Raw genomic sequence first — 21,300 nt, forward strand, 5'->3', positions numbered from 1 at the left:
GGACAGAGTGCACCCCCAGCAAGTTTGCTGACGATACAAAACTGGGAGGAGTGGCTGATACGCCAGAGGGCTGTGCTGCCATTCAGAGAGACCTGGACAGGCTGGAGAGCTGGGCGGAGAAGAACCTCATGAAGTTCAACCAAGGCAAGTGCAGGGTCCTGCACCTGGGGAAGAATAACCCCATGCACCAGTACAGGTTGGGGGTTGACCTGCTGGAAAGCAGCTCTGCGGAGAAGGACCTGGGAGTGCTGGTGGACACCAAGTGAGGCATGAGGCAGCAATGTGCCCTTGTGGCCAAGAAGGCCAATGGTATCCTGGGGTGCATCAGGAAGAGTGTTGCCAGCAGGTCGAGGGAGGTGATTCTCCCCCTCTACTCAGCCCTGGTGAGGCCCCAACTAGAGTACTGCGTCCAGTTCTGGGCTCCCCAGTACAAGAGGGATGTGGCACTACTGGAGCAAGTCCAGCGAAGGGCTACAAAGATGATTAGGGGACTGGAGCATCTCTCTTATGAGGAAAGGCTGAGAGAGCTGGGCCTGTTTAGCCTGGAGAAGAGAAGGCTGAGAGGAGATCTTATCAACGTGTACAAGTATCTGAAGAGAGGGTGTCAAGAGGATGGAGCCAGATTCTTTTCAGTGGTGCCGAGCGACAGGACGCGAGGCAACGGGCACAAACTGAAACACAGACGCTTCCATCTGAACATGAGGAAAAACTTTTTCACTGTGAGGGTGACAGAGCACTGGAACAGGTTGCCCAGAGAGGTGGTGGAGTCTCCTTCTCTGGAGATATTCAAAACATGCCTGGATGCAATCCTGTGCAATGTGCTCTAGGTGACCCTGCTTGAGCAGGGGGGTTGGACTAGATGATCTCCAGAGGTCCCTTCCAACCTCAGCGATTCTGTGATTCTGTGAACACCGTCCTCAGACCACAGTTAGAAGGAAATGGTGTAATGAAGTAACAGTAGCTAACAAGACACTGAGATGGTTTGCCAGGCCACAGTCCATGAAAGAGCAACCACCACCTTGTCCTCCCTGAATCTGTTTGGCAGACACGGACATGTGTTCATTGATGTAATACTGAGAGTTGCTGTTGAACTGGAAAAAACCATGACTGAGTCCCAGTACAGATCAAGACTTCTTGGTAGGCTCATGCTACACAGCCATCTTAGCGTGGGTGAAGGAGGCAGGGCTTTCTTTGGTCACGTGAGAAATGGATCAGCATAAAGAGCGCACAAAGTGACAACAACCTGCTTCTTAGGGAGGCCTACGGCTGAGCTCTCAACTAGGTCTCCTGGGAAAGCTCCACTTCACACCACATGTGGTAGAAACACGAGGTCCTGACACACACACACTCCTGCTGGTACCACACAGTACCACAGTGATGCACACCATGAGGTCATCACATCCTCAGACCTGAGCGCACTATACTGTGATCCTTTTCCCAATGCAATACACCACTGGCTAACATAGATGCACCTACTGAGACCAGCCTAAACCTCTTTGGGAATCACTGTAACAGGCATGAAAAAATTAATTGAATGTTTGCATGAACAGCTCTTAAAACAAAGCTGGCTCTGACTTATACAAACTGGCATATATCAAACTCATTATCTGATAGCTAATGCAAGATCTGTGTTTCTGACAGACTGGATCACCTTTAGAAACAACCTGTTTTGGTTAGATTATGAGTGTTGTGAATTCTCCTTACTTAGCCCAGAGACAAATTCACGGAAGTTGATGAGCAAGTCTCCATTTTCATCAAGAAGCCTGAATAAGCGTGCAGCTAACACATCTGAATGAGTTCCACATGCCCAAGGAAAGAGGAGAGCAAACATCCCCTTGAACTGCTCAAAATCAATACGGTACTGTTCCAGATAGGGCAGGCTGGGATCATGCCGGTCAATAGCATTGCTGTTTCCTCCCCAGTAGCAGCTAGTCAGATGTTCTGCCTGAACAGAAGGAAAATGCTGTGAGATTGTTATCAACTCTGTAAACAACTCATCATTATCAATGATTAAAAAAAAAAAAAAATCCAGACACACACACACACACACACACACACACACACAGAAAACAACACAAGGCTAACAGATGTACTTCCATCTACCTAGCCTTAGCCTTTCTGCTAAGTAAAGGCTTGCTGTGGTCACTCACTCCATCTTGCCACACACAGTCAAGTCAGGAAGGAGGCTCTCAGGAAATATTTAATTTCAGATAAGAAAATAGCTGTTTACTTGAAGTGTTTTTTTATTAGACTAGTCTCAAGAATATTTTATAAAGTTCTATTTCCTCCATCTTATTGAAGTCAGTGACAGCTCTAGAGTTTATTTCAGTGGAATCTACTTCAAATCAATTCAGGTCTTAGCACTAACTGCACAGTGATCCACCAGAGTGGTCTGCCTCACTTTGCCTCACTGACTACAGGGATGAAGAACCCATGGAAGATTAAAAGAAGGTACTGTAGGATTTGGACAATTGTAAGGCTTGGTATTAGAGATGGGAAATTCAAGGGAAAGAAACTCCTACTGAATATCCTAGAATCTCTGTTCTGACAAATCAGGAGAAGTCAGTCTCCTGGTTCAGGGCACTGTGCATGAGGGTGAAGCTAAGGCATTTTAACTCCTGACCTTGAAATTTGTGGATCTAACGTTATTTTTGTACAACCAACTTATTAAGATGCATCACTTCATGACACTAAATTTCCATACAATACAATAAAGCATGAACAACGGCAAAAAAACAGCTAGCATGGCATAAAAGTATTAGTTGTCTGAGATAGCAGAATGAAGGTATTTCTGCTCTAAATTCCAAAACCATGCCCTTAAGTCAGGTAGAGAGACATACACAGGTTCCTAAAGACCTACCAAAAGCCTGTCAATATTCACTTTTTCATAATAATAGTTTGTCATAATATTCATTTTTTATGGACAAAACATTTAACAAATTATTTCTGAGTTTAAGAATGGCCTTCAATAATATAGCAGCTAATTCAAGTTTGTATTAAGATACCTGATAGTAAGTAATTCACAGACTTAACCTGGTCTTTAGAAAACATATAGTCTCTGATATTTAAGTGTTTACTTTTCCTGCAGGCACATAATCTTATCTTCAGTTCAGCATTACCTTGAAAAGAGCATACAGTTCCTCCAATTCATCAATAGTAAAAGAAGTCTCTGTCACAATAGTTCGCACCTTTTGAAACATAACATTAACAATTATCAATTCAAAGTCTGTCTCATTGAAAAGCTAATTTAATTTCAGAAATTGACTCACCTTAATCTTCACAAAGAAGATTATTTCAGTACCTACCACGTTGCGCTTTGTAGTATCTTCAAGGGTTTGGATCACTTTCAGCCTTTGTTTGAATCTCATTTGTTCAATCAAATCTGCTCGGATACTTCCAAATTTCTTAAAGAGAAAAAGGAGTACAGTATAGTGTGTCTATTAATATTAGGAATGCTTAGTTTGCATTTTATGTATTAAGAAATTAATTCTGTAAGTGTTCACAGATGGCATATCTCAAAAACTGCTGTGAAGGCATTTTTCTAATGCATGACTTAGTTAACAAAGACTTAAGGAATTTGTCAGTAGCTTCCCCTCTCAAATAATTTATTTTCATTTCACTTGAAAGTATTTCATTAAGTTACAGATTCTCACATTTCAGGCCATAATCTCAGTAGTTAGAAATTTCTCCCTTGACAAATCTCTATGACCAGACTGTTTCATAACTCCTTCTGCAGGGTTTAATCTCAGTTTCTCCCGGAACATCTCTTACTTGCCACAGAGAGAGAAGATATTTAGACTAACTGGATTTCTAAAGGCTCAAACAGTAGAATGGTCTTTACATTCCTGAGCATCTGAAATCAAGCACCAGGAATGCAATTTACATTAGGAGCAAGATTCTCAAAACTGCTAAAGTCCTATTTTCAAAACTTCTTTTCACGCTACACAATGCTTCCAGGGAGTTCCTTAGTGTGCTACTGAAACACCCTAGGGGAAAACCTATTCAGAATAATAGTCCTGGTCCCATATGTATAGGAATGTCTAGTCCATTAGATTTCTTTTTATGAACTATAAGTAGAAGCTCTTATCCTCAAAAAAAAATCCACAGTACATACTTAAAATGCACAAAAGGCCAGCATGTGCAGTTATGCCAGACATCATGTGTTCGCATGCAAAACTGTAAGAGAAGCTGGCAAGAGGGGCTTTCATACAGGACTGATCCCCTATATTGCCAGTGCGAGCACATCAACATAAGCAGGTCACAATTTGCTAGCACATTCGTGCGTGGTCAAATTATATTAAAGCTGTGACGCTACTTGTGCCTTTATCATGTACTTCAAAAGTAACAAGCTGATTTCCTGTACTTGGAATATTTTTTCAAATGAAAAATTGAAAATCTTTTGAAAAAATGGAATCTAGGTAAACATTCATGAATTTCAGACATCACAGAAATTAAACACTTAGTTCAAGAGCAGGTACCTGCAAAGTATGTTAGAAGCAAAATATTCAATACCATTCATGTAACACCGGAGCCCCAATCCCATTTTCAAAATATAGGTCTTTCGAGTCTCTGAGGCCACATCTGTCCCAGTAATCGGGGCCCATTCTATAGTCCGGAGACCAAATGACAGAGTCTCGTCACATCCATAAAATTAAACCCTTTGTGGCCTACAGAACAGAAAGGCAATTGACTACTGGGAATAGTTCCTTGTTCACGCTAACTTCCAAATCATACAATGAATTGTTTGTAAAGTGCCATTTTTCCTGGGTCAAAACCTATTAGACCTTTCAAAAGTCTGATACCTTTGAGTATCAGTAGTTTAGTTAAAACGACCAAGACTCAGACACTGGTATAGATCTAGCTCAAGTGTTTAAGGCCTATGCTTTCCAAAGTAACCAACTCCAAAATCAAGGGAGTTAATGACATAATAACTTTGAACATCTGAGTTTACACTCCACTGAAAGCTAGTGACCTATGCACAGCCTTTTAACTGTGCAATGATTTTGCATTATTCCAGTCACTCCTATTGCAATCAGTATAATACCAGGTTCTGTGGCTTATGACTTGTAGAATTGAATGAAAAGACAAGAGATTTCTTATTGAAAAGTATTTCAGTAAACAAGGAAGTTAATGGCAGGGTAGAATGTATTTGTTATTTACATTCTCTTATTTCAAGAGGAGAATGTTCCTCTTTCAAAAGTAGAAAGACACTTCAATACTATGACAGAGAGGGGCACTATTTGCTTAATTGCTATACCACTCCCCTGAATCGTTTGAGCTTTCACTAGAGCCTTCCCCCTAAGCAGCTTACATGCTTAGTTCAGATGATTAGATAGGATCTGAGCATGACGGAAAGTAGCTCTTCACACAACTGGCCAAATACCGTGCTTCTGCCAGTGCTACTCCCCCACTGAGTTCTCAGATTCCCACGGGACAGTCTGTAAGAGACAATTTTTTTCCTCCTTCAGCATGTGTGTGTGTGTGTTGGGGTCGTGGTGATGGTGGACTGCTCTATTTCTGACTCCAACAAAGCATTTTTTTCAGCTATAAGTCTTCCTATTTGTTCCTATAAATGTTAAATGATTAGAAGATGAAGGATAAAGTAGCTTTAACCAATAAAATACTAAAAATAGCAGAGATATGCTCACTCACTGAAAACTAGAGATTTCCTGATATTTTCAACAAATCTAGCATAGTGAATTTCCAGTCCTGATTAGACCCAATGAACTGGAGGGTTAAGAATATGTCATTGAATAACAGGTACCTTGATTCTTTTTTTTTTTTCCTCTTGATATTTTACTACTGAATTGTTGTTTTTTCAATAACCAAATCAACCAACTAACACTCCTCCCCCAAAACTAATTCTCTCTTTGTAGTCAACTCTCTCTTTCTTCGCTATTCTTCACCCATGTTATTTGTTTTGCCTAAAATGTAACTACATGAAAAGAAAAAATGATACAAATGATGCAGCTCTAAATTTATCACTGGTGTAGACTCCTGCTCTCTCCACTATTATCCTGGAATACAGCTGGTTATTTATCTATAAAAGGAGCTACAAAGTTGTGTGCTGTATGAGCTCCAAGAAGGCAGACTAGCTCTGCATGGAGTCAGGTTATTCACCTAAATGCAGTTAAGCTCATGTAAACTGTCTTCATGATGAAAAAGTCAGAAAAATGCAAAGGGAACAGAATTCTACACTGCTCATCCTTCTCCCCATTCTAACATGGCTAAGGAGCAAAACTATACATCTAACTTGATTCAGGTTGTCCTCCAGCATGAAGACTACCTACTTTCTTGTTATATAGATACCATATCATTAAAGCATGGAGGGTTTAGGGGCATAAGACGTGAATCTAGAAGAACTGTTATATTCCTTAGTATCAATATACATCTTGACCTAAAATACTAACTTAGCCTGCATGTCAGTGGAAGGAAGTAAATAAAGGAGAATTACTCTTTAAACTTTTTTCTTTTTTTTAAATTAGCATTTCAATGTAATCACCATGGATATTTTATCAATGTTTTATTTCTAAGAAGTAAGGAAAATGAAGCTGCTTTACAAATTTTTAGTTTTATTGTAGTCTTTGTTCTGTACAGATAATATTAACAGTGCTTTTCTCTTGAAAATTTTTAACTTTTGATGATAATATAGAAGTTAGTGGCCCATGGTCATAATCAGCACTGGCTGAGGTAACTTAAAAGGAACGAAGTTCCACTGATTTGGAAACGTCTCTGAAATCCTATTTATTTCACCAACATTCCAATTTCGAAAAGCATGAAAAAAGCTTAAACCAGATTTAACATTTTTTGAACAAGTTCAGTCTTTCATTTGTAGGCCACTTTTTGGTTGTGGGCTGCTCTCCTTTGATGCTGCGTGTTTCTATATAAAATAAATCAGCTGGAATCAAAAGTTTTGGTAAAAAACAAACAAAAAACCCACACATCTCTGCCTTCTGAGATGATTCTGCAATTCTTTCTTGTTCTTCCAATTCCAGACAAAGCTGAATTACAGAGTACCAAATTCTTCTGTAAAGCAAAACTGGCATGGTTTGGCTAGTTTTTCTTAAGAAATCCTATCCTACCTCATAGGAAGACCTGATTAGTCTGAAGATATCCACCTCAGGATATGGCTCCACATCATCGCTGAGCAGTGAGTGAAGGTGAGGAATGGGTGGAAGAGTGCTGTCCTTATTAGTTACACTGTCCAAGTATCTGGCAAGAAAAAGCAAAAGAAATGAGACCCAAGATTCATTTCTATCCTCTCCCTTCTAAGGGCTAACAGAATAAGGGTTACATATAGATTAACTTAATGTAAGAATGAACAAGCCACACTACTAATGAATTACATGATTTTTGACATTAGTAATTTGCCAAATCCTAATAGTGCTTCTCCCCAGGGCTAAGGTAGTTCTGTTAATAAGCTATCTTTATCAAGATATAGCTGAAATCTAACTGGTCACAGTTTGAGTGGCTCAGTTGTTCTTTTAGGTTATGTATGTTACATGAGGTATGTCACCTACAACACTATGAGAACAAGGGTTAGTGTGCTTCAGTCTGTGTAGCCCCGTCCCACTTACTGCCCAACCTCGCTGCAAGGGGCTTTAAGGGTTTGTCTCTCCTGCCAGCATAGCTGCTGTAGATCATCGGTCTTCTACCTGGCAGCTGCAGAACACTTAAATCCTCAGCAAGCATTGGGGCTTACTTCAGAGGAAAGGCAATCACAGTTCCCTTTAATCCCAAAGCAGGGAGGTCGGGGGGAAGAGGACAAAACTTCAGTAAGGCTATACTCCTGAAACTTATTAGGAAGAAAAATCCAAAGTTTTCAGCAGCACCTTGAAAACTAAACACTACTACAAAATGTCAGGAAATCAGAGGTTGCACACTGCAATGTTAGCTTGTATTAAATGACTCAATTCAGTCTATCTGCCTCCTGTTTCTATCCCGTTTCACCACCCGAAGTCCATTCATTGAAGAGTCTGTCTAATTCTACTGAGTTCTGTTTAGTCCATTCCAAAATAATTTCCATTGAGATCAAATCTTTTTCTCAGAAGCATTTAAAAGGTAAGTAGTACGAGATAAAGTAACAAAAAATATGTGGTCAATCAAAACAAGTCCCTATAACCAGGTCTGAGAAGTTTATTTGAAAATCTTGAAAGAAGAATCTATACTTTGTTAGTCACTTATTATTTTAAGATAATTATAAAGGGCACCTTTTATAGTTTAAAAAAAGAAAAAAAAGGACTATAAGCATCTAGAAGATTCACATCTAGCGTAGTGGTTTAAATTAAATGTTTCAACGTAGCAGAACACAAGTCAAGAAAGGAAGCAAAATAAAAAAATTAAGTGATTTTATTTTCTATAATATATACCTTCCCAAGACTGTCATGGCTTCTCCATCATCCTTACAGTTAAGCAGCTTGTCTACATTAGCATCCAGGACAGCGAGCGCTAATTGAAATATCACCTTTATTCCTTCACAGAAGAAACAATCCACAACCACCACAGCACTCTCAAATGGCATTACACTGAGGAAAAGAGTGAGGAACCAGGACAGAGAAATGGTGGATATTACGCCCAAGTCCTGCATACAATCATAAAGCTGTGGAACATAATCTCGAGCCAACTCTTCAAAGACACCCTGATCCACCAGCGCTCCTGTTAAAAATAAACAAGGTTGGATGCCCATTCATTTGGGAGCAACTGAACACATCAGCATGTATTTACAGGGAAAAATATATAAATATATATATAAAAATATGAAAAATAATGTTCTACGTGATGCTTATGCACATTTTCTCATTTTCAGATAAATAACAGATTCTATTCCACTACTGAGCTGTGCACACAAACTGAACTCAGTAAGTTCCTTTTTGTTTTAATTATACACCTTATAAGAGCTAACAGTGTCAGTTTGCTCTGGGACCTACACATGTTTTGCAATGACTTAGTTCTTGCTAGTACTAGCAGAACAACATTTCTCAGCATTACCTGTTGGAGGAGGCCAGGGTGATTGCCTGATGGGGTTTAGGTTTGGATTGGTCTCGAATTTGTGAAAGTGGTCTGTAGCAGCAGGGAAAGCTGAGTCTGCAGAACACTTACTATTAAGCAAGACCAAGACAAATGTATCTGCACCATAACATGTGTCTTAAGCATATCAGGAAGAACCATTTCTAGGACTGAATGAGTAGTTCAAGCATTTGTGAGCCACAATAAAGGCAGTTTTCAGGATAAACTGAAGAGCCATTCACTTCTTTCACATACAAAAGGAAACTGTCATCTGACGGCAATGACTGTTGCGCTTTCAGATCAGAGGTGAAGAGACACAGAGTCTTCTACTATAAATTGTCCAAGCTCCTTCTTCCACCTACCTTAAATAACTGGATCCTCTAAAATTAAAAATCTAGACTCCCATTTCTTTTGGATTTCTTTCACCCTGATTCAGCCCACTTTAGAATTCTATCTAATCCTAAATAGATAAAAGATTATTAACTATCACAATATCTGTTTAGGGAATTACTTCTGCGCTCCTGAGCAAACTGCCTCATCATGAGTGTTTACAATTGTTTTTATGCCACAAATGCATGTATGCATATGCTTGTTTCAATACAAATCATACAAATTCGTTTGTTTGATTTTTGTACTGTCATATCAGAAAAAATCCCCATAACATACCAACAACTCTTGTGTTGTAGTAGTCAGGTAGCATACGCTCACACAAAGCCACCAGCAACCAGAAAGCTTCCTCCTCTTTTGCATAAAGGAGGAGTACTGAGGTGACAATATTCATAGCCTAAAAGAAAGAGAAATATCAATCACTATACACCATTTCTTCAATACCTAGTGCAGTAAGTAGGCAGATAAGTGCTTGCTGTAGTTAGGAAACATATCCCCCCCTCCGGCCTCCAACCTGTTCAAATATTTTCCTGCAAATACAGCAGGCGGTGTTTTCCCAAAGCTTACAGTAAGGCTTAAGAAAACCTCAAATAAAACTTTTTTTTTTTTTTTAAATAAAAAATAAAGATCAAGATTTCTTTGCATAATCAGGAGCCTACTCAGGTCTGCAGGAGTCCAGTTTCACTGCTACAGCATACCAAAGTTCTCCCAGTAGGAACTCTGGGGGTATGTGTCTGATGTAGCCAAAATGCCTCCTAGAGCATCGAGGATAAGCACTGCTGTACCACTCTTTGCAGCAGTCTGCGCTCGCTCATGCTTTCTGCTCATATGAAAGGGCCCAGACAGAGCATCTGTGGGCCTAGGCAAATGTGTGTAGTGGTATCAGTCATGAACAGCCAGAGCGTAGCGAAAGAGAAGTTCCTTGTTGCTGCTTACTCCCCGTGTTTGATTGTGCACAACAGATTTTTGTGACCTTTCTCCCCTCCATTTCAAATACCATAACATTGTACAATGACCTCTGAATTGTCTGCTTAGATCCTTGACTACACTCCTGTTCGTCTAAAGAAACGAAGTATTTTTATTCCATTTTCTTCTCAGTTTGACTCCTACAGAATTAGCTGCTCACTTCAGAATGTGATTCATTAACATTTTAAGACTCCAACTTGAACTGACAACTAAGGTTGCAAACGAAATTCAAAACAATGTTATAATTCTGCAGAGATCTTTGCTATTATGTTTTGTCTTGACTACCACATACGAAATACTTCAGTGCCTGAATTCTCACTGTAACTGTGAATCAGCATTCTGTATGCCATGGACCAAGTCCCAAGGCTATTAACAATCACTGTGACAGCTTTAGCAAATGGAAACACAATGTCTTTTTACGTTCCTGAGCATTCTATTAAAAAAAAAAGTTACTGCTGTTAATGCTTACTGTTACATCTCTAAGTAATTTATGATAGAATTTTTTGCACTTCATTTACTTTTTTTACATCTGGAAATCTTAACAGTCAGCCATTAAACAAGGTCTTAATGCTCATAAATTCAAGTTTCCTTTTCATAATAATAGATAAGAAGGTAGGAAAAGGCTCAGGAGATTGCTCAAAGCTACATAGCAAGTGAGCATGATTTGGCACCAGAAGCCAGACTAGAATCACAGGCATAAAGACTCTAAGAATATGCACCGCTCAGCATTAACTATAACCGTGTATGGTTATCGTACAGAGCAGTAAGATACCTTTTAGTTTTTTGGGGTATTTTTTGCATGATTGAACTGCATCATTGAAAAAAAAGTACGGAGGTTCAAGGGTTTTTATATAACGAATATATATGAATAGGTAGGTGAAAATTTAAGCATAAACAATTCCTAAGCTCTTTTCTGCTCAAAAGAATTGCACCCTTTCTTCATGGTTCATTTGTCATTTTTGTTAGATGCATTTCAGGAGAGCTCTGTAGTCATCCTCTGTCCAGCCCCTAGATTTATGGGCACAAAATATGCTTACAGAAAACTATGCAGATATCTCCGCATCTACTGCCAATACTTCTATTAGCGTAGGTCTTTGTGTCAAATCCTATTGACCTCAGCATTACTGTAATTCTGCAGCACTGAGGCTTTCCTTCACATGAGTATGCACACCTGAGTGTACTCTACATAGCCAAATACTCAAATATACATGACTAAAGAAATAGCAGTATGAGGCAAGAACTGAAATTCCAGACCTTGAAGTTTTTCCAAGGGATTTCAATTACCTGACAATATCCTATGTTTGGATTTCTAAAAGCATAAGCTGTCAACACTCTCCTCAGGGCAGCAATACCCATCTCATTCTGGAAGGCAGGGTGTTCTGGGAGGGAGCGGTGCAGATCCCTCTCTATCTCTTCTGTAGCAAGGTTATACTTCCCCATCGATTTCTCCACTAGGTCCTCATAATAGCCAGGGTGAGTGGCCATTTCATTAATGGCTCCTGGGAGTTGGAGAACAGTATTAAAACCGTGAGGAAAAAGCCACAGTTAGCAGATGTAATATTTCAACATGATTTTCTTCTGCTCCCCTTGTATCTTGAATGTCAGTTTTAAAACCCAACAAGCAGTCTGAAAACAAATATAGCTTAGGTGATTAAAGTATCATCCCTTTTCGCCTTCTCTTCTAGAAGCATTTTATAATGAAATTTTACAAAATAATGAAAATAAAGGCTCTCTCTTTCGGCCAGAATGAAACAGGGGGCATGAAGAACAAAACAGCAGGCCCCACAGTGTTTCTCTGCAGACTGGGAATCAATGTCAACAGGGCCAGTGACAGCATATCTGCCTGCCCCATATTCCTTGTTCACAAAGGCACATCTACACCAGCACCTAATGTGGACCATCTTTGCCTGTATTGTTTAACTGTAGGTATGTCCCCTGGCATGGCTTTGACCTGTGCCAACCAGCACACTCCTGGACAATGCCTGTGCACAATTTAGGTGCCAGAGGCCAGAGACTGCTCCCCATACGCAGCCTGCATGAGACAGCTTGCTCAGGAGAGAAGGAGAGTTTAGTGGTGTGGATATGAGCTAGCCTGTGCCACCTTTCTTCAGCACCAGAGAACAGATTCTAGCCCTGGTTAGTCTCCTAGTACAGACATGGCCACACAGATTGCCATCAGCCACCTCTCTCCGTAGGTAGCAGTTCTGAGGGGATTTTCATTTCCAGGGAAGTTTTAAAGTCACCAGTGGAATTTCAAAGCAACCCTGTGAGTGTGCAATAGCATCCCTGTTCTAAAGACAGGTTAAGTGCTCTGCCCAACACGACAGAAAGAGTCATCGGCAGAAAGAGGAACAGAGCTCAGAAGTTCCTGTCTCTTGCCTTAGGACGAGATATTCTACTTTCTGCAACCAACTCTACTCCTTCCTCTGGGAAAGTAGCTTTCTCAGAAGCATGTCTTTAGTTATTCAGGATAATCAAACCCACAGTCAGCTGCAGAGAGATCTCATGATGCCATGCAACTGCACAGTTGCAAATGAAATCAAGCATCAGCAAGCGCAAAGTAATGCAGATTGAAAAAAACTACTAATTACACATACACAGTGAAAATTAGTCCAAACTAGCTTTTAATCAAGCACAGGACAGATCTGGGCATCCCCGTGTATATTTTTCTGAAAACATTTGTTTAATGGTCAGCAGCAGAGAGAGGTACAAGGCTAAGCATTATCAGGGAAGAAACAGACAACAAAACAGAAAGCAGCATTTTGCTGTCATACGAAGTCCCTGGTGTGCCCACATCAGTGACTGCAGCTACCTGCAGCATTTATATCTCAGGAAGGGACAGAGCTAGCGGGGGCACAGAGAAAGGCAAAAAGTATGAAGAAAGCCAGAGGTATGGAATGATTTCAATGTAAGAAGTAATAAAATGAATAAAATTCCTCAACTTTGAAAAAAGGCGTGAGGGGACACAGATCTAGAGAATCCTCAGCGGCACAGAGAAGATGGACAGAAGAATGTTTCCTCACCTTTTTTCACATACTAAGGGCACATAATAAAATGATACAAAAGCACATTTAAACAAACGAACAAAAAAACCCCAAACCAACAAAGGTGCTGTTTCCATGCAACACCACTGAATTTTAGAATCCCTTTCAACAACTTGCTGTGAAGGCCAAAAGCATAACTGGATTCAGAAATGATTAAACAGATGGAAAGCTGGTGGTTGTTGAACACGTTTGAGATGCAACTTTATGTTTAGGAACCCCCTAGACTGCTGACTTCTGGTAACAGGAGTATGCGTTCTGCTTTATGTTTTTCACCGATTATGTGATCCTGTTTGAGAAAGGGTACTACTGGTCTAGATAGAACTCTAGCCTAAAACAGTCTGGCACCTGCTAACAATCAGAGCCTTACTTGCTCCAAATATTTTTGGATGTTTATTATCTGCACTTTTTAACACCTCTGAAATCCTCTCTCTCCTCATGCTTTTGCTTATATCCCACAGTCATGCTCTAAATGAGCACCTACCTGAAAGTAGTAACCAAAGTTCCCCCCTCATGCTTTCTGGAATGCCCTTCAGCACAAGGTCTCTAGTTTTTTCTGTACGATACATACAGACTCCTTGGCCATATTCAGCAAAATGAATCTTCCAGGCCTGTTCCTTCAAAAACTCTTTAGCCTAAGAACAAAGAAAGAAATGCATAAAGATGTAGCTTATCTTCCTAACACTCTGCCCCACTGAGACGTTAAATGCTAAAAGTCTGCATTTTTTTTTTTTTTAAACTCTCCAAGGCAGCAAGAATTAATTTGGCTACAGTCCCATTCTCTTAACAGGCTGCTTCCTCCCACATCTTTGTTTCTCCCCAAGAACACTTCACTGTAAAAAGAACGCTGTTGGAGCAGCTGCGCTTAAGAGCGGGCAAACAACCTCTGCTTGAATTGCATTCATACTTTGCTTGTAGAGGAGTTGTACTGATAAAAAGAACAGCATGTTTAATGCTTTATTTTTGTGAAAAATACTGCCTCTTAACTGTCTGTTGCAGGATAAGACTCTTGTGTGTCAGCAACAGTTTTTTTTGTTTTGTTTTGTTTTTTTAAGAAAACATAGTTAACTTTTCCAATCAGGCACAGAACTCCGAGACACATTACCAGCTTGGGGTTGAACTCCTCAGGTGACCTCCGCCGATACATCGTCATTAAAGCTTGAGTTGCTGTTGGAATGCCATTGCCATTAAGATTAAACTGTCGCTCTCCGTCAGACTCGGAGCTGAGGCTTTTATGAGGGCTGGCAGAAATGATACTATTTGGTCTTGCAAACACCTGCAGAACCAGTCACAAGCAATTCAGGTGTGGGGCTGAGCAGGACTTTGGACTTTCTAATTCACTGCATCAGAGTTACTATACTGTAACAGCTAACCCAAATTGAGCAAATTAAATCACTAAGGTACAATCCCAGAGCAAGCATATGGCAGCAGAAATTGAACAGGTATAAAATAATTAAACTGTTTCCAGTTTCTCAATGTCTTCTCCCACCTCACTCTCCCCAGGAAAACCCCAGATCCTGTAATTAGAATTGCTATGGTAGTGTTAACTTTAAGAAGCTCTGCACTATTAAACTCCCTCCTTTGGTCTCCTGTCAGCACTGTAGGACTGTTGGCTGCCCAAGTGGCTCCTCGACTGTCTGGAATGTAAGACTCACATATATACAGGGGTGTGTGGGGGAGGGCGTGTACACACCCCCGCACAGAAAAATATTTTGGAGAGAGAGAATTTTCTGGCTTTTCAGCTTTGAAAAGTCTTATCATAGTAAGATCTCTTATGGCACTTCACACCAAATGCCTGAAGTTGAAAATACCCTACACTAGTCATGCACGGCTGTGTATGTAGTCATACCACTAAATGTAAAAATGAATGCTTCAATTATTAATTTTAATTCATTTTTATAATTCAAAATGTAGAATAAAGATTAATTTAGGGCAAGAGGTGAAACATCAAGTTTCAGCATTATATATGCATGTGTGTGCATACTGGTATACAATTACAACGACATATGTACTATAACCTACTACCAACAAAGCAAGTCAGAAACCGACTAAAATTTACATGGCAAGCAGAGCTGGGATGTTGTGAAGTACTTAGATTTCATACGTAAAACCTAAAAATTCAGTGGATGCCTTGATATTTGAAGTGCCTGTCACAAGTTTACCTAATCACATCTTTTAAACACCATTTACTTTGCGTAGGTAAATATGAGAGTGTCTCAAAATAGGACCATCTGATGTCCAGGACAGAGGATTTTCTTTTTGTTGTTAAAGTTTTGTGAAGTTTAGTAGCAGTGCACATGCAGCCTCAAACTTGCTCAGCTCAGACATCCTCTATGAAGGATCGAATATCAGATTTATCAGTTAGAGACTTGCATAAAAAGTGTTTCATACAGCAACTGACAATTTCTTCAAGATACTAAAATCTCTCAATTATTTTAACTTCGACAAGTCAATGGGTATTAAAAATTCAGTTAATCAGATAGTTAACTATGACACTTCCCAACAACATCTACTGAAATTTCAGAATGCGGCAGCAGGAGTTAGAGTAGCTCTTCCACAGCAATTGTAATTTCTTAGATACAACCAAAAAAAAAAAATCCCAATCATAATTTTGCAACTCTTCAGCTTAGGGCAGCTAAAAGCATTAACACAAACGAGGTAATGATTCTGTGTGCAAAGTCTTGGTCTTATAAAAACTTATTTAAGGGTTTTTTTGTGGTTTATCTCCTCCCCCCAGTTAAAATTCCCCTCTTCAAGTAAATGATTCATTTCTTCCACACACCTCATCATCTGAGCTGATGCAGCTTCCAGAAATATCTTTTTCCAAGTATATTTTTGAAGTGGTTTGTTGCAGAAAATCTGAGATCCTCTGTACAAGAAAGTCTCTGTCTTTCAAGTTGGCAAAGAGGAATGTCATTCTGTTTTTAGTGCTGATGGACAACGGGCTGGGCAACACACTGGAGCTGTCTGCCTTTTCTACTATCGTCACCTAGGGAGAAATGGTAGCCTCAGGTCAAGGTCTGCAGCTAATCAAGCTGCTTGGTCTTAGGAACCATTTTAGTAGAATAAACCTATGCCCCTTCTTCCCTTATACAGAATCATTATGGGCATCCTCCTTCTGGAAAACAAGGAATGTATGGATTCAAGGACTCACAACTCTGAAATACAAAGACTGTCACCCCCCTACAGCCGGCTTCTGTACCTTCTCTAGCAAAAAATCCTTTGCACTGCTTAGTTTATTTCCTAAAACTTTATTTTAAAATAGTTTTTAAGACAACAGAACTTTCTGTAGGATGTAACTTTCTGAGCTTTTTCTCAAAAAAATCAAAATCCTCAAGACCTCAAAAAACAAAAACCCTCTCTAGGTCTCCAAAACTGGTACAGGCTGTGTCAGAGGGGTTTTTTGCTTACTCTTCATTACTAAGATATGCAAAAAAGCTTTTTTTGCTAAAACATCTGTTCTAGTATGTTAGAGCTGCATCCCTTGCAGTAACAACCATTATCAACCTGTATTTTTATGATATACAGAAACCTGCAACTAACGGAAACTATCCCCACATCTTTCCTTACAAAGGAAAACACCTAACCCTCTAACGCAGAGGTTTCTGTGTGGCCTTCAATTTTAAGTGAGGTGGTCACTGATCTAACTGAACTCCAACCTGTAAACAGCACTCAGACCACAATCTACTGAGTACAGTACTAATTCAGTACTAATTCACCGACTTTTTGGGAAAGTGTATTAACATAAAGAAATCTTACAGATAGTCATACATTGTAGATGAATTATATACCAGCTACAAGCATGTTCTAAGCATTACTAATTATTAGCCTTAAAAACAAATCAATCAAGTTTGTACAGTTAGTACAATGAACAAAACACAAGTGCTTTTAACCACTGCTTTTGTGGCTTTAGACAGAATCTCCTAGGTAATAAAAACTGTGTTAGTGTCTTCAGGATAAAAGAGGGCACATTTCAGTTTACCAAGACTTTTTTTTTTAAACTAGAGATTAATGGTGAGCCATTAGTGCTATAATGTTAACATTTCAAAAGCTAAAAGAATAAGATAACTGTTTTTCACATAACATTTCGTCTAAAGATGTATTTAAAGACCACAACACACAACTCAGGTGCTAAATCACTTTTCTTCCTCTATCCTGCCAACTTCCTTTTATTTTTCTATTAACTACAAATCTATCAGCTCTTTATTAATTTAAAAGAGCCTCACTAACAGCATATTCAAATTAGCTAAAAAGTGTGCCTATATTATTTTTCTGTGCCACTTAAGAGCTGAGCCTAATCAGCACAGAGAAAAGACAAATTATGAAGGCATAGGATATTATAGCAAGCATGCTTTGCCATAACAGGATCCAAAACCCACTTACTTCCCATTCAGGCAGAGACAGACACATATCTGAAGTGCCGATCTTGGAGACTGGGGCTTCTGGCTGCAGCAAGCAGGGCCCTCAGTTATGAAAAACCTGCCTTTCTGATTACCATTACTGAATCAATGCTTTATTTTTGCCTGTCTGTAAAAACATCTCTAGGATATCTACAGAACTCTGGAATTAAGGTCTAATCCAAAGCTTTAAGTAAACAGAAAGCCTCCCCCTGACTATTAAGGGTACTGATCTGTTGTTCAGTGGGTTAGTACTATCCAGTTCATCACTGTTTTCCTTGCTGGTGTGGAGACCTCATCTGTTCACGCAAAGAACACTTACAAAATACTTACTCCTTCAGCTATTTCTTTCTCTCAAAGGCTAGGAGCTGCTTTGAATCCCATGCTGCTACAGCTGTGGATATCAAAAGCAGTTGCTGAATCTGCATACAGGAAAAGAGATCCTGTTAAATGCAGACTTTATTCCTTTTCTCCTCTACCACTTAACTTCACTGGGAGGATTGTTTTTCCCTTGGAATACCAGACAAACAACACAGCTGGAATTGAATGTCTCCTCTCAAATAACCAAGGTCATTGCATTCAAACAAATCACTTTTTTTTTTCTTCACTCTTAACAATTTGGGGTGGTGGTGAAGGGGTGAGGGCCTTAAAGTATTCCATCGTTCTTCAGATAAGACTTTTTCAGATAGGTCAGTCTGTCCCTGGTTACATAAAAGTTTTGCTACTATTTCCAAAGTATACTTTATACATTTTCCATCACCTGCAAAGCAAGTCAGTCATACAAAACCTCCCCAGTATAATTATTTTTTCATTGTATCAAACTTAAAATTCTTTTCATAGAACATGTAATTTAAATTTTATGCAACCAGCTTTAAAAAGGGCAAAACACCAATTTATAAACTGCTGACAAACTAACAATCATTTATTCCTGTATGTGAAAAATCTGTCTATGTGAAGGGACAATTCAGTGCATTAGCATTATGGATCTTTTTACATCTGACAAAAGCCCATCTTATCTGACAGATTCTTTAATAGAAGTTTCATTGATCAATCAAGTAAGTCTTACCTTCCCTCCCTATAAGGCATAACAAACATACTGTGGGGCTGTAAATTAGGATATAGATCATGGGAGATGAAGGGCTCATGAAGGTTGTAAAACTTGACAGGGAAAACTCACTGTGAATTTTTGTGATAGGTACTTAAAACTAAGATACATAGTCATTAAATATTACTTAGAACATGCCAGAGTGATACACTCACAGGAGATCAGAGGGATGAAAAGAGCTTTTCATCAGTAATGGGGGGGGGGGGGGGGGGAAATCAAAGCTAGGATTCAGTTTACAATAGGATATGCTTCATTTTTCTTTTGCCATATCAATCTGCATATACAATATTTACCTCTCGGAGAGGGATAATAAGGCTGCACAAGTTCTCTTCCTTACTAGTAAAGCAAATGTAGTTTGTAGAAACAAACATCTGACCCAAAATGTGCATTTTGTTGAATGGGGTCCACAGAGTACAGTCTGTGTGTCCATCTAATTTCTCATCCTTGGGAAGTCGGAACAATGCACGGTATCTCTCGCTCTTTGCTCTGGCATCAAGATCCCTAAAAACAAGACAAAAAAGATAATTGTTTATTTTTAAAAAAGACACATAATACATTTTAAGATGCATTTCATTAAATCATTTCATACAAATCATTGCAAGTAACACACAGTAGTTACATACTGATATGCAGTTAAGCACAGCAAAACAGTGGACATAGTTTGCTCAGAGGGGCTGTATAATCTCCCTTGCTGGAAGATTCTGAGACTACATGAAAGAAATATTTGCCAGGAATGACTTAGGTACAATGATCTGACTTCTCAGAGGGAACAGATTAGGTGATCTTTTGGCATTCAGCTCGGTGAATTCATTTATTACTTAATGACACATAAGCCGGAGTAATATTATGACAAAAATATTTCTTTGAGGCTGATTTAGTAACGTGATGGAATCGTTATGTCTAGAGTTTGTTAATAATTTCAAGATTTAGTCTTGCTAATGCATTCAGCGTTAAACACTGAGAAGTAATGGGTTTGTACTATGAAATAGTTAGAAAGCCAAACCCAAGTGATATAATGCATGTCAGATGTCACTAAGTAATGAGAAATAAAAGAAAGTGCTGGTCACAATTCTCTATGTTTCACTAACATGAGCAGCATATAAAATTAGCAAGGAGCTGTTCAATTGCCATATAATACCAACAGAGACAAGCAGAAATATTTTTCAGACTGTATATCCCCTCTTACAATTTTACTTTATTTTTTTGTAGCTCTGCTACTTACAGTAAGTTCTGGATAGAATTCTTTATCCATAGTCTTTTTTTTTCATTCCAGCTATAAGTGCCAAGTATGTATGTAGGCATGTTTCTTATTGACATTTAAGTTGCTTTATAACCCCTGATAAGATAAAGGGGCTTTACAATAGATATCTAATACAGCCAGCGTCAAGAGATGAGTAAAGGCGCTTTGGAACAAACAAGAATTTGGCTCAAACATTTCTTTTATTTTTGTAACATGTCCTTATTGGCCTATTTCTCTTTTCTATTTCAAGAAGAGACCAAATCATTATATCTAAATAATTCTCCACCTTTTGCCACCATCAGGAAACAATCATTCCTTTTGAAGAAACAGTAAATGGCAGCATCATTAGAAAATTTCTAGATAAAATGCTGTAGGCAGGAGGATTGAGGAGAAGCTAATGACTAAGAGCCAATACTACTTACCGTTTCAGGGCAGATACTTTTTTGGGAGATTTCTTTTTCAGTTTGGGTAATGACCTGTCTTGTTCAAATCCTTCATTGTCCAAAAGTTGTCGCATAGCTATGTTGGCAAGCTGCTCCATTAGTTTAAATGTCTCACTGATATTGAGGAACACTGAGAAGAAATGTTCACTTGATCTTGTGTTCACTTTGATCATATCAGGAAAGAGCAGTGTAGCATTCTTCTCAAGTTGAGTGATATCAACCCAACGGATAACTAACTTTGCTGAACAGAAGCAAACAGAAAAGATTTAGTGCAAAAAATTATCATATTCAGAAAACATTTATCTTCCATTTTATATAAAACATATTCAGATGGGATTTTCTTGCATCTTGAAAAGCTGGGAGGACAACATGAACAGACTCAGCTTGTTAAACAAAACAAAACAAAAAAAAACACACACACAAAAATAAACAACCCCACACCCCCTACAATTACCTGACAAACAGTTCTTATCACTTGACAGGGACAAAAGTGTTTAAGAAGTAAATTTACTTCTATACAGAATACCACACAAAAGCATTACAAAGCTAGGTAGGCTAAAATAATTTATCATTGCCACCACACCCACCCAGACTCTGAGGTCCTCTCTCCTTACAGAAGCAAGGAAATGTAATCTGGACACACCAAACAGGCTTCTGACTACTGCCCAACAGCTAAAGCAGTGCAATTAACTGTTTCACAGCCTATTTATTAGCA

The 21,300-nt window shown here is 39.0% G+C and overlaps 1 protein-coding gene across 3 annotated transcripts in view; it reads right to left on the minus strand.

Moving 5' to 3' along the window:
- The window catches only part of TBC1D9 (TBC1 domain family member 9), a 61,497-nt gene that overhangs the window by 16,163 nt on the left and 24,034 nt on the right, over nt 1–21,300 (minus strand). For 2 of the 3 annotated variants that reach the window (XM_067297754.1, XM_067297753.1), the window contains exons 5-16: nt 20,565–20,826; nt 19,196–19,403; nt 16,183–16,389; nt 14,506–14,676; nt 13,885–14,035; nt 11,644–11,858; nt 9,673–9,790; nt 8,370–8,655; nt 7,083–7,212; nt 3,306–3,404; nt 3,120–3,188; nt 1,705–1,945 (exon numbers count right to left, since the gene is read on the minus strand). In XM_067297754.1, coding sequence (XP_067153855.1) covers nt 1,705–1,945; nt 3,120–3,188; nt 3,306–3,404; nt 7,083–7,212; nt 8,370–8,655; nt 9,673–9,790; nt 11,644–11,858; nt 13,885–14,035; nt 14,506–14,676; nt 16,183–16,389; nt 19,196–19,403; nt 20,565–20,826 — 2,157 coding nt within the window. The remainder of the gene's footprint in view (nt 1–1,704; nt 1,946–3,119; nt 3,189–3,305; nt 3,405–7,082; nt 7,213–8,369; nt 8,656–9,672; nt 9,791–11,643; nt 11,859–13,884; nt 14,036–14,505; nt 14,677–16,182; nt 16,390–19,195; nt 19,404–20,564; nt 20,827–21,300) is intronic. The other variant, XM_067297755.1, reaches the window with a different exon arrangement.

Source organism: Apteryx mantelli, chromosome 5 (assembly GCF_036417845.1).
Source record: "Apteryx mantelli isolate bAptMan1 chromosome 5, bAptMan1.hap1, whole genome shotgun sequence".
Classification (NCBI taxonomy): domain Eukaryota; kingdom Metazoa; phylum Chordata; class Aves; order Apterygiformes; family Apterygidae; genus Apteryx; species Apteryx mantelli.